This window comes from Gopherus flavomarginatus, chromosome 3 (assembly GCF_025201925.1).
Source record: "Gopherus flavomarginatus isolate rGopFla2 chromosome 3, rGopFla2.mat.asm, whole genome shotgun sequence".
NCBI classification, from domain to species: Eukaryota; Metazoa; Chordata; order Testudines; family Testudinidae; genus Gopherus; species Gopherus flavomarginatus.
The window spans coordinates 282,814,077-282,827,078 of NC_066619.1; the positions used below are offsets into that span (position 1 = coordinate 282,814,077).

At 45.8% G+C, this 13,002-nt stretch overlaps 1 protein-coding gene across 2 annotated transcripts in view; it reads left to right on the forward strand.

Annotated features, from left to right (window-relative positions):
- Positions 1-9,426: 9,426 nt before the first annotated feature.
- SFXN5 (sideroflexin 5) overlaps positions 9,427-13,002 on the forward strand; it is a 176,150-nt gene continuing 172,574 nt past the window's right edge. The window contains exon 1 of one of the 2 annotated variants that reach the window (XM_050943416.1): positions 9,427-9,543. In XM_050943416.1, the coding sequence (XP_050799373.1) occupies positions 9,487-9,543 (57 nt within the window). In that variant the 5' untranslated portion in view covers positions 9,427-9,486. The remainder of the gene's footprint in view (positions 9,544-13,002) is intronic. The other variant, XM_050943415.1, reaches the window with a different exon arrangement.

Here is a 13,002-nt window from a genome sequence, read left to right on the forward strand (position 1 = left end):
CAGAGCTATCATTTTAATAGTAAGCAGCCCTACTGGCCCACAGATCATCCCTGCTGAGCTGAAAATGTCTGCTCTACCCAGGCAGGCTCATGTGGGGCATCCATGAAGCACAGAGCCTGGATCCCAGGTAGATTCGGGTAGATGGTTATTTTTGTCCCTTACTGCACAGCTTCTTCCTTCTTTTGAGCCATCCTTTAGAAATCAGGTGCTGCCCTTGAATACAAAATGGTGTACAATCGGGTATTGGCAAAACCACTTCTGAGAGGGAGAGAGAAGTTCTGGAAGATGCTGCGGCCTCAGTGAGAACTTAATTAAAAACGGTAGGAATTGCTCTAAAGGACATGAACAAGATTAATGGGCCCGAAATGTGATGCCATCAGCCCAGTACCTAGCAGGCCACTTATCTCTAGAGAAAGAGAAGCCCCCCTGCAGTAGAAGGACAAGATGTTTACTTAAGGCCTCGTCTGCACTTAAAATCTATATTGACTTCGCTCCATCCCTCGGGTGTGAAAAATGCACTGCAGTGGTTAAGCCAATGTAGCCCCAGTGTAAACATGGGTATGTCAATGGAAAATTTCTAGCTACCACCCCCTGGGGAGATGGGTTACCTACATGGACAGAAAAACCCCTTCCATTGATTGTAAGGAGTGTCTACACTAGAGGGGCGTGGCTCCCGCTGTACTGGTGTAACACATAGTGTAGACATGCCCTAAGGCAGCAGACTTGTTTTTAAAGCTTTCATGGGGTTACAGTCCCCAGACTTCACATAAGATGTTAAACTGAAGAAGAAAGTTGCTACACAACAAGGTTTGGGAGCTGAACAGTCTTAGTCCCTGCCTCCTGCTAACACGCTCACGAACAAACACAGGCAGAATAGATTGAGCCAGGTAACCCTCCCTGCCATCAATATTTTAACATTTTTCTGTCCGTCTGTAGCGTTTGACCTGCGGTACGGTGTTTGAGGTGTATAGCCATCCCATCCGATCTCCCACACTGCACAGCATGAGACTGGGGCAGGTCTTGGATGAGCCCCAGAGAAGGACAACAGTGGGCTGGCGATGCAGAAGACGAGTTTCTACTGGATTTGTGACCCTGTAAAGGAGCAGTGCTGCGGAAGTGCCTGATGATTTGTAACTGAAGATCCAATAAGTGACACTCTCTTCATGAGAATAGGGGTATGGCCAGTGTTATACGGGAGGGCAGACAATACGTTCACAACGGTCCCTTCTGGCCTTAGAATCTGAAGCTATGTTCTGGCCAAATTCAGCAACTGTATTCTCTCTGCCGATGTTCCCACCTGCAGCTTCAGTTGGAAAAGGTATGCTTCACTTCCTGTCCATGTGGTTCATTGTGGCTTCATGCTGCTAAACCCCTGATAAAGGAGGCTCAAATGTAAAGGTACATTGGGTTCCTATAGCAGAGCCTAATGATGAGTGGGTACTGGTAGGTCCTGTTTGGCTTGACAAGCCCAGAGGCAACTGGTGGGCCAGTGTGTAGAAGGGCCATTATAAATGTCACTAGCTCGCTGCTTCCTTTGCAACCAAGCCACTTATTTAGGCGCCTGATTTCTGAGCACCCATTTTTCAAAATCTGACCACCTTTTTGTTTCAGTAGCTGCCGCCCTCGTCTCTTGCTTTTTAGATGCCCTGCTTTGCATAAAAGTTTCTTTAGGAACAACAAAGGTGGGAACTTACCATATTCACCTCTAGGAGAGTGGGGACACCCAGGTCTAGGTCGTAGGAAATATGCAGAGGTAAATTGCATCTTCTCTTTCTAAACTTCCAGTCTGACAAGCTAAAGCTTTGGCTGAATGAAAATGGCATCTAAGAATGGAGACGCTTGCCAGCATAGTGACAGCTGTTTCTGTTATTCCAGTGCTGCTATGTTAATGTGGGGACTTTCGAAGGAGAGTGCTAGTTCATTCCTTATCCATAAAGGCACATGAATGTGATGGAAACCAAGACAGTGGCTTCAATTTCATACCTCAGTTGAGTCTAAAAACGAATGTTTTCTGCTGCTGTTGAAAGGGGTGAATGAACTCGTCCTTTTGAAGGAAAGACAGTCAAATAATCCAAACTGCGGATGCTAATTGCAAAACTGTGTAGGTGCATTATGTATCGAGGACTCTGTCTAGTGGGAGCATTTCAGCGTCTGGTTTTACATCTTGGGGAGGGCATAGAGGACTTTGTGCTTCTCCAGTGTTTTGCAGAAGAGGCCAGAGTGCAGCATGTTTTGTGACAACCGGCCTCTCTGTAAGGGGAGGAAAGGGAAATTGCGATGGTGATTCAAAAGCCCTTTTGGAAAACAGATATTGTCAAATACTCTTTAAGCTGCCATCATTATCAGCATTAAGTCTGTGTTTGAGCTGAGGTCAGGGTTCAGTATAAACATGGATCCCAGCACACCTGTTAAAACAGAGGCATATTGGAAAGGGGGAGGATCTATTTCCAGCCATCCTGCAATGAGCAGAATTTACCAAACAAAGAGGGCATTAGAGGTCTGAGGGGGAGGGTGGGGGGTTGTCCTGTAATGCTTTGAGTGACACCCAAGTGTGTTTTGGCATCCCGGGTCTGACTGTGAATTAAAGCCCTAATACCATTATTCCACTAAAAGACCTAGATTGCACTGGGCCTCTGCTTTGCACAAGACCAGTCCCCAGCTGAGCTTTTTCCTCTACATGAGAGCTTCCAGCTTCTCTCTTCTAATCTCCTCCACCTGTTGTTTTATCAATCCTTTGTTTTTCTTTTCAAGGCCCAGGTTTCTATTCATGACTTTCCTCATCCCTTTAGATTTTTTTTTTAAATTCCCTTTAAGCTTTGGTAGATGACTTTGCTGCTCAAACAGAGGTGTTTAGTTATCCATAATCCTAGTTTGTTTTTCATCCAGTGGGATCATTTTCTCTTCTCTATCTTGGCACCTGTTTAGATGTATCGTGTTAGCACTGATAGCATAGACTGGTTTGGGAGGAAGTGTGCAGCACGTTATTGTGCGGGGTCAGGGATGGCAGAACACTGGCCCCCCAGAAGACCACACTAAGTAAAGAGAGCCTGAAATTACTGGGGAGGTTGTCTGCTGCAGGAGCAATCCAAGTTGTTGGGTGTGGAGCAAAAGTAATTAGGCAAGCTGGAGGCAAATTCGATCCTTCAAGTTGGAGAGAAAAGACATTTTTGGCTTAATTTCAATAGGGCTACTCGGTAGGCAAAACGTTAAGCACAGCACAAGTCTCTTTGCAAGATTGGAGCCTAAGTCAGTTAGTCCTTGGTTCTGCCAATGCAGGGCATCTTGCTGCAGATGAAGCTTTTCATAAAGTCAGTTATTTAAGGGTCAAGCTTGCTGCATGCTTTAGATTTTGCAGAAATAGGAACTTTTCTGCTGATTTTTACCTTCGTAATGTTTCCATTGTGGGTTTGTTTGTTTTTTTAAGTCCACTGGTGACAGTTCCCAACCCAAATGCCATGCCAGGGGCTACTGCCTGAGAACCCGAAATTGAGTAGAAGCCACAGAAAAACTCACTAGTTGGTTCCCCTCTACCCATTCAAACTGAGAGAAAAGGACAAACTAAACAGACAGCTGGTGCTGGGGGAGTTAAGCCTTGCCTACACAGGAAACTTTTTGGTTTAAATTCAACCCTTAGATTGTACCCATCTAGTTATATTGGTAAAACCTCCTGTGCGGACGCGAATTCTGGTATGAGTGGCTGCTTTTGGTTTATTTTATGTTAGGAGGGATTTAAGATAGAACTGAAGAAAGTCCCTCTTATGCCAGAATAAGTGTCCACACAGGAAGCTAGTGTAGTTATAAGAAATAAAACTTGTCTGTTTACATGAGGCTTCAGAGCCTGGATCCTTTAGTTCTTTCTAAACTGAGTAATCCAGTATCGCCAATCCCAAAATGTTCAAAAATGATGAATTGTCTTTTAAAATCATAAGATTATGTAAAAATCATAGATTTGGGGGTCTTTTTTTATTTGCCTTCTGCTTATTGAGCCTTTAGGGTGCAGCGGAGTCACATTTTGAAGCTTTCTCTACAGCCACAAGGGCTAGAAACCTACTTTTTCTTTAACAATGAAAGTGGAAATCACCACATATCCACTTGACTCCAGGAGCTGCAGCTTTAAGGAAAACAATAATTATCATGAGACTCCTGACAAAATCATGAGAGTTGGCAACTCTGATGATCCTCATTTATCTGAGCAGTCCTATTGATTTTACTGGCTTGGCTTTGGTGAGTAACTTTTGCAGGATCAGACTTCAGTGTATGTAAAATTCTTCCTTTTAATGATCTCTGATGCTCCTTGTAACAGTGGCAAGGACCTTCTTTAAAAAAAAAAGTAATATTGCTGCTGTCTTTGAGGACCCAAATATATACCAGATACTTTCTGTGGAAAAAATCAAAGACCTAGTCCTTACCCCAAAGATCATCTAACTTAAACTCAGACACAACACCAGTGGTCGAAAAGGACAGGAAAGATGAGGGTGACTATCATAAAATGACATGCTTCCTTAGTAAAGTATGTGTGCCTCTTGATAGGTCAGTTAGATTTGAGCAGAGTTTTCTGTTGTCTTCCAACCAGATTTGAGGAGGATGTTCCATGTGGGGGGAGAGAGAAGCGTTTCAGAAGCAGGAGAGGGAGAAGGAGCAACAGGCATTAAGAGCCTCCACATGGTGATGGGTGTTAGATAAGAACTCCGTGAATGGACAGACAAAGCTGCTGTCAGTAATAAAACAGTGATGACAGTGCAATGCAAGAAGAGATAATGGGATTATTAACTTGACAGTGTCCTTCTAACTGAAACTGCACAAAAGGGCTGAGTCCACCACAAGGTCTGGAACAGGCTTCCAAGGGAGGTTGTGGAATCCCCATCACTGGAGGTTTTTAAGAACAGTTTGGACATACACCTGTCAGGGATGGTCTAGTTTTACTTGGTCCTGCCTCAGCTCAGGGGCTGGACATGAGCTTCTTGAGGTCCCTTCCAGCCTTTCATTTCTATGATTTTACGATGCCTGGAAACTGGATGATTTTAGGATAGGAGAGGTGGATTGTGCAACGAGCACTAGTTGGGAGCTGGGGAAGGATTTTGCTAGGGAGAAGACTGAGTGAAGTGTAGGTCTGGGCTGACCAAGACCTGTCTGGAGGAGCCTCCTAACCTGCCATACCTCTAGGGTGGCCAAGTGCCCGGTTTTTGACCAGAAAGACCCGTCGCAAAGGGGACCTGGCAGTGTCTGGGTGTCAGGTAAGTAGATCTGACAAAAGTCCAGTTACTGTGGGTAGGGGAGGAGCCAGGTCATTACCGGTGCCAGCCTCTTATCTGCATTGGGCAGCTGAAGCTCTGGGCTCCACAGGCAAGTCCCTCCCTACTCAGATGAGGAGGGTCAGGGAGAAGAAGAGCAAATGGGGGCAAGGTCTCAGGGAGAAGAGGCGGGGCAGGGGCAAGGGCAGAGCCTCAAAGGGAAGAGGAGGGGCAGGGGAAGTTTCAGCACTGCTGCAGGAGTGTCCAGGTTTTAAATATTACAAAGTTGGCAACCCTACATACCTCCCATGTGCTACACATGCTGTCCATTCTCTGGTATAGACATTTTGTGTGTTTTGTTTGTATGTTTGCTTGCTTGTTTAACAGTAAATTAGGTTTTTGAGCAAAGAATTTTTCAGAAAAACTCTCTGCTTTCTGTGGAAAATTCAAATTTTCATTTAAAACAGTTTCAAAACCCAAAATATTTTGACTGAAAATTGACATATTTTGATTCAGATAGCCTGCCACAGTGCTTTGTGGGAGTTGTAGTTCACTTTCCTCATGTCAACAGTGTCATCTAGAAGTTGGATTCTGCAGCTAGACTATGATGCAACTGCTGCCCCTCACCATGAGGAGAAACCATGGTGCATCATGGGAGATACAGTCCAACCAGGGACTTTAGCCTGCAGAGGAGAATGGCAGCATGAGACACCCCGGCAACATTTCTGACTCAAGATATTTTGATTGAAAAGTCAAACTTTTCTATTGAAACTTTGACTAAAGGTGCCTCCCTTCATATCCCCCCTCCATTTGCATTTAAATATTCCATTGGGGTAAAGCCCATTTTCTGACCAAGCTCTCTTTCCCACTCAGCTCTCCTCTGCTGCTCTCCAAGTCTTCCTTGCTCTCCCACCTGTATTCCCCACTTGATCTTTGTCTCCAGCATAGTTCTTGGCCTGTTACTATTCTGCACATAATTGATTCCTGTCCTCTTAAGTTTCTTCAGCTATCTGTAGATTGCTATATTCCCCCTTGTGCTTTTTGCTCTATAAACTAGCGAGTGCGTCATGTAGACCCAGATTTGTCCCTCTCACCCAAACTTTGGTGTTGTCTATTATTCTGAATTATGAAACTGAGGTGCTAGATCCAGTGTTCATCTGCATTTTCAATCTTCTTGCTGTATCACCTATTTTAAAGGACAATGTCAGCTGATGGGTTTCCAGTGTTCTGCAAGCTATAAATTCCCAAAGAAAACTCATGAATCTTCAGTTTGTTTTTGTTCCGCAAGCTGGTCTAGCACCTCCCTGTGTATTTGCATTTGCTCAACCAGTGTCTTTAAAGTTAATGGAAATACCTGTCAATCAGTAGAAGATTCCCCGGTACTGTGGCATCCATGTCTCACTGTGCTTACTCTGCTGTCACATCTCTGTCACTGAGAATTGGGCAGTCAGCATTTGGATGCAACCAATCACATAGCATGGAGAAAGAGCCCTTAATGGTGCAAATGAGTTTGCCAAAACAGTGTGTTTGCTCCAAGAAGCAGAGATACTCTCAGCGCTCTGGGTTCTCTGATCATCTTGGCGGCCCATTGCTGTTGGAGCCATGTTGGTAGCTAAACACATTGGGCCTTTTTGTTTTAAGGAAAGAAAACAATGGAGAGGGTGAGAAGAGGTAACTTTGTGAGGAAGGGGAAAGAGTGGTATCTCCTACAGGTGATTCTTGAAAGTCCTCTGAAAAATAGTCAGGGGCTCTGCTGTGAAGGGTTTCTGCTATAATCACTTTGCATGCTGAGTGTGGTAGTTGTGTTGTACCAAAGGCTTGTGTCTATTCCGGTCCAATTCAGCAACTGTGCTGTACGGCATCAAGTAAACTCAGGGTGCTATGAACATCATAGTAGGTAGCAGAACCAGGACTGTAACAGGTTTTATCCCATGGAAAGCTCCTAGGTCCCATGGTCCTGTGATGCTGTAATGGGGCAAATGCTGTCCTTCTCTGTTGTAAGAAGAACAGGAGTACTTGTGGCACCTTAGAGATTAACACATTTATTAGAGCATAAGATTTCGTGGGCTACAGTCCACTTCTTCAGATGCATAGAATGGAACATTATATATATATATATATATATATATATATATATATATATAAACAAACGTACAGACAGCATGAAAAGGAGGGGGTTGTCTGTTGTGAGGCAGTAGTGTAAGACTTGTCGCAGCAGAGCATGACTAGCACAACGTTCTTCATTGCTTTTAAAGAAAATCTTTGGACAAGGTGCTGCCTCCTAAATTCCAGACAGTTGGATGTGTGACTCAATAGCAATCGATGAGTAGGGTTGTGCTCTAGCCTCTCTTGGTGTATGGTTTTCTCCTTCAGTGAAGAAGCTGCAATCCTCTTTACCTAAAAGGAAATCCTGTATTTCCCACAATGCCTCTTTCCTCATTCTGTATAGGTTCTTATATCATGCTCATCACCATAGTATATGAGTGCTTTCCACTGACACTTTAAGTAGGGTGCTGCTTTACTCAGCAGTGGTGAGTTCTTCCCTGGAGTACTGTGACTGTTTTTGGCTCCACTCTTTAAGAAAGATGAGGCTAAATTAGAGAGACCAGAAGAGAGTGATGCAAATAAGAGGTTTAGAAAACAAGAGCTTTAAGGAAAGGTTTGGTCTAGAAAAATGAAGGGGAGGTATACCGCATATTCTCGTTCATTAGCTCGTTTGTTTATAAGCTGACCCACCAAGATGGTTAGGTAAAAATAGCAAACACCATATGACCGTTTCATAAGCCGACCCTATATTTCAGGGGTTGGCAAACTTTGGTTCCCGGCCCGTTAGGGTAAGCATCTAGCGGGCCTGGACGTTTTGTTTACCTGGAGCATTCACAGGCACTGAGCCCCTCAGTTCCCAGTGGCTATGGTTTGCCGTTCTAGGGGAATGGAAGCTGAGGGGCTCCATGCCTGCAGCCGTTCCAGGTAAACAAAATGACCATGTATTAGATATTCAATTCAATTATTCCATAGAGTTTAAAATCATCACATTTTGGTGTAGACCCATTTATAAGCCAACCCCTAATCTTTGCTGTCACCTTTTTACCAAAAATATTTGGCTTATGAATGAGTATATATGCTATTTTATCAAATACATAAAAGGTGGTTATAAAGAGTGTCCTGATCACTTGTTCTCCACTGAGAGTAGGAGAAGAAGCCATCTGCTTAATTTGTAGCAAGGGTGATTTGGGGTGAATATTAGGGAAAATTTTACAGCTGTAAGGATAGTTAAGTGCTGGCACATGTTATCTGTGGAGGTTGAGGAATCCCTCTCCTAGGAGGTTTTTGAGAAGAGGTTAGACAAACACCTCTTAGCAACAGTCTCGTATACTTAATCCTGCCTCAGTGGGAGGGGAGGTGGACTGGATGATCTCCAGGCCTTTTCCAGCCCTACATTTCTATGACTAAGCAGTGTAACTAACAGCTGGTAGGTAGTGTTTGGTCTTTTAGTCTCTCCCTAGAGACTGCAATGTGTGCAGTGAAATCTTGTTAAGCATAGAGTTTTTTTTTTCAAAATATTCATGTTGATATGTATGTATTAGAGAAGGCAGGCCCAAGCAATGGGCCATGTAGTTGGAGCAGAAAGGGGTGAGGTTTGTGAATCCTTGGGATTGCTCTTAACAAAATAAATAAAAAATCCTACCATGTTCCTGCTTTCCCCTGACCCAAAACCATTTTTGTAAAGCCACGGTCCTGCTTGAAACGAATGTTTTCTGCATGCAGGGCTGCCCAGCAGTGGCAAGGGGCAGATCTCAAACATAGGACCCAAGGCAGAGGCCTGGGCGTCATAGGACCCAATCAGGTTTGGCCTGGCCCTGCCTTTATCTCCATCTATGGGCAGGCTAAACCTGTGTGGTGCTGTATCCCCCTTTCACTACTTGAAATACGAGTGGGAGGGATAAGTCTTTGAAGAGAGGTGCCCCCGCCTCAATTTCCCAAACTACATTCCCCAGGATGCATTAGTTCTAAACTACATTTCCCATCGTGCCTCGCCAGGCTGAGACTACATTTCCCATGAGACCTTACTCCCCGCCCGCTAAAACTATATTTCCCATCATGCCTCTCGTCTGGGGAAAAAAACTCCATCCCCCAGCATGCCTCGCGGGGCTGCGGTTGGCCGCGTCCAATAGGAGCGGCGGCGAGGCGGGGGGCCGGACGCGGCGGCGGCGGAGGCCGTTTAAAGTGGTGGCGCTTGCGGGGTGTGAGGGGAATGGCGGAGCCGGCGGAGTATCCCCCTTTCCAGCTGGGGAAGCCCCGCTTCGAGCAGGTACCGCCGCCATTTCGTGCGCGTGAGGGGCGGGGCCGTATCGGGGTGTCCCGAGACGAGGAGGGGGTGGGGGGAAGGGTTGTCAGGGGCGCCCCGTGCCGGGACGAGGAGCCGCCGGTGGGGACGGCCGCCTCCCTCTGCCGGGGTCATCCCGAGCCGCGCGCTGATTGGCGGGTGACCTCCACTCTTATTGGTTCTCCGTGCTGTCGCTCACTGGCGCCCCGCCCCCCCGTGGCTCTGTAGCGGGGTTTGGGGCTGCGGGAGGCGGAGCGTGCCCGGGTTCGAGCCCCCGCGTGGGCTGGGATCCACGCGGACGGGGCTGCGTGGCCGTGTACGCCCCGGGGCGGTGGCTGAAGAGGTGCTGCCTCTCGGCCCTACGTGGGAAGCAAACCCGCCACCTGCCTGTGCGGTGGGGCAGGGGAACAGCTGCCAGCAGAGATGAGAGGCAGTCACCGCGCCCTGTGCCATGGCTCGCCCCGTGCCCCGGCGCGCGTGGGACAGCACCTCACACCCCCTTGGCACTGAGTGTGAGCGAATGCCAACACGGGCGCGTCAGGGGCGAGGGGGCAATCAGGCTCTGCCCTTGGCCATGCTCTGCATCATACCCTGTGAACTGCGGCAGTGGCTGCCCCAGGGTGTGTGAGCTTTGCCCTGCCCGTTGGCTGCTCATCATTTCATTATCCATAAAGGAGCTTTTGAGTCCCATAGAGGGGAGTCAAGTAGCAGAGGGGTAGCCGGATCTGGATCTGTAAAAGCAGCAAAGAATCCTGTGGCACCTTATCCATGCATCCGACGAAGTGGGTATTCACCCACGAAAGCTCACGCTCCAAAACGTCTGTTAGTCTATAAGGTGCCAGAGGACTCTTTGCTGCTCATATAGGGGAGAACAACTTTGAGATGTCTGACTTCTCTTTTGCATCAGAGACAAGAATCAGGTTATTCTGAAAGGCGGAAACACATTTCACAGCTTATCATACTTTTTCTTTTTTTTTAACTATGGAGGAAGTTCAGAAAAGTAAATATTGGATGTAATAAAAATCCGCTTATGCACAAATCTCTGTCTAAGGCCGTTAATGCACAGTAGTGAGGCTTTTCTGTTAAGGAGTGGATTATTATAGAATGTAATTATGTTTTGTTTTTTCCCACATGACTAAAACACGCTCCTTTGCTGAAACGTTTGCCAGTGTTTCCATGTGATCGTTCTGTTGATTTCTTTATATTGCATGGGTTGAAGTTCAACACAGCTGTGCAATGGGCTGTGTGTGCAGAGGGAGGTTAGTTGGGAAATCACCAACCAGTGCGCTAGCACTGACACAACTGCAGTGGTGGGAGCAGTAGTGTCGATAGGGCACAGGCAGCTTCATCATCATGTCAGCTATCTCTGCCCAGACGGGTCTAGAAAACATGATAAAATTGCTGACAGCTTGTGTACACGAGCTGTTCACCTGCAGCTGCGTCAGCATAAAAGAGAAGAAACTTCCTTAGGGAGCCTCGTGAAGGCAAGACCTGATATGATGAGCATTCTGCAGAGTTTTCTGGATTCTCTCCAGGAAGGGTAGGGAAGAATTTTGATCCCACCTAAAATAACTACTTGTAACTGCTCTGAAGTAGCTTCTCTTGTCCATTGACTCAAATGGCCATTTAACAGTCTAATTACTTACTCGCTTCAGAGTAGCAGCCGTGTTAGTCTGTATCCACAAAAGGAACAGGAGTACTTGTGGCACCTTAGAGACTAAATTTGTTAGTCTCTAAGGTGCCACAAGTACTCCTGTTCTTTTTTTTTACTTGCATGATCCCTGTTATGGTCTGTCAAATGAAGGATTTATGTCTAAAAGTGCTTTTTTTCTGTATGTGTGCGATATTGTAACTGCTCCAGAGACTACATGAGTTAGGTAAATACTGGTGGTTAGGAAACTTGTAGATGTGCACAGTAGACTTTGGTTTGGTCAACATGCCTTTCCTTTTAAAATTTTCATATCTAAGCAGAGAGAATGAGTTAGGTCTAATGCTGACAGAGATCGTGGCCTGAAATGAAATGTAGAGTCTTGAAAACCAAATGCAAGTTTTGGAGCTGTTAGGCCCCCAATTCCGTTCAGTGTTCTGGTTGCTCCTGCATTAAGAGATTGTGGGCTTTTGTTGTGTGGACCATTCTTGGCCATGGCTTGGCCCACAAAGAACTTGCCCAAATCTTGTCCCCCACAATATAACCACATACTCTAGTTCTTTGGGATGGTAGCAGTTTATGTAATCTGCTCTGATGATTGTTGGTTTCTTTCGGTGAAGTGAACATGAAAGCACTGGAAGATAACAGAACTGGTTTTCAATTCATGTGCTTCTAGCTAACAATCGAAAAGTTAATCACAAAAATTTGCTTGTTAATGCGATTCCTCCATCCCTCCTCCTTTCCCACACCAGATTATTGGGAATTTGTCATAAAGGCCATAAGGCTTCCAAGGAGACGTTTTCACTATCCTGCTGAGATCTGGACAGGATCACAGTGTGACAGCAAAGTTGCCAGCCAGTTGACTTGCTAATTGTAGATGGCAGCTTCCCTGGAACTAAGGCAGCCTATCTACTTTTGGGGACTCAGAGACATAATGTAAAGTTTAGTTGCTTGGTGCCAAAATTTGGGAAGCAAACCTGCCTTACTACTTACCTGTCTATCTACTGAAGGAAGAGTGGGCTTGTGGTTAAGGCACAGGACAGGGAGTCTGGAGACTTGGGGAAGTACGGTGAGAAATAATGTGCAGCGAGGGGCTATTTTATTGTGCTAATCACCTACTTGTCTCAGTAAGTCAAGGGATGTTCAGATTGACCAGACAGAGCTTTTTAACTGGACAGAAGGAGGAGACACTGTACAGTCAACACAGATGATATTAGGCAGGCTTGGCAGGGCGTCAGGCACAGGCCCAGGAGCATTTTGTTCATTAAGGAGTAATCATCATTTATAACAACGTTAAAAAAAAAAAAAAGGAAATCAATCTGGAATGGGTAGGGCAGGACGTTAACAATCACATACACATTTTAATATGTCTGTCCAGGTTGTGGGTCTCTTCCACGTCCCAATGGACAAGCTACTATATCAGCAACAGTTCTTTCACAACTAGACAGAAACCGAGCTTTGAATAGGAATGTAGACTTCTCTCATTGCTAAGTGACTAGATCTTTCCCCAGTGTTTCCTATTCATGTTGCTAACCAGTGGAGTTCCATGAACTGGAACAACAGTAAGAGCATGAATGCAGACCAGATGCTATTGCTTTAACCACCATGTCGAATAATCCTGCTTAGAGTGGATCTAGATAGATGACATGAAGGTTAAAAATGCTGGCAGCATGTCTATATTAGTGCTTCCATTGCATCAGCAAGGGGAAATTCTAGGGGGAAAGGAAAGGTCTAGTATAGACAAGGCCTGTGTTGGAGTTTCCTCCAGTTCAGCATCAACTGGTGGGCTGCTGCTC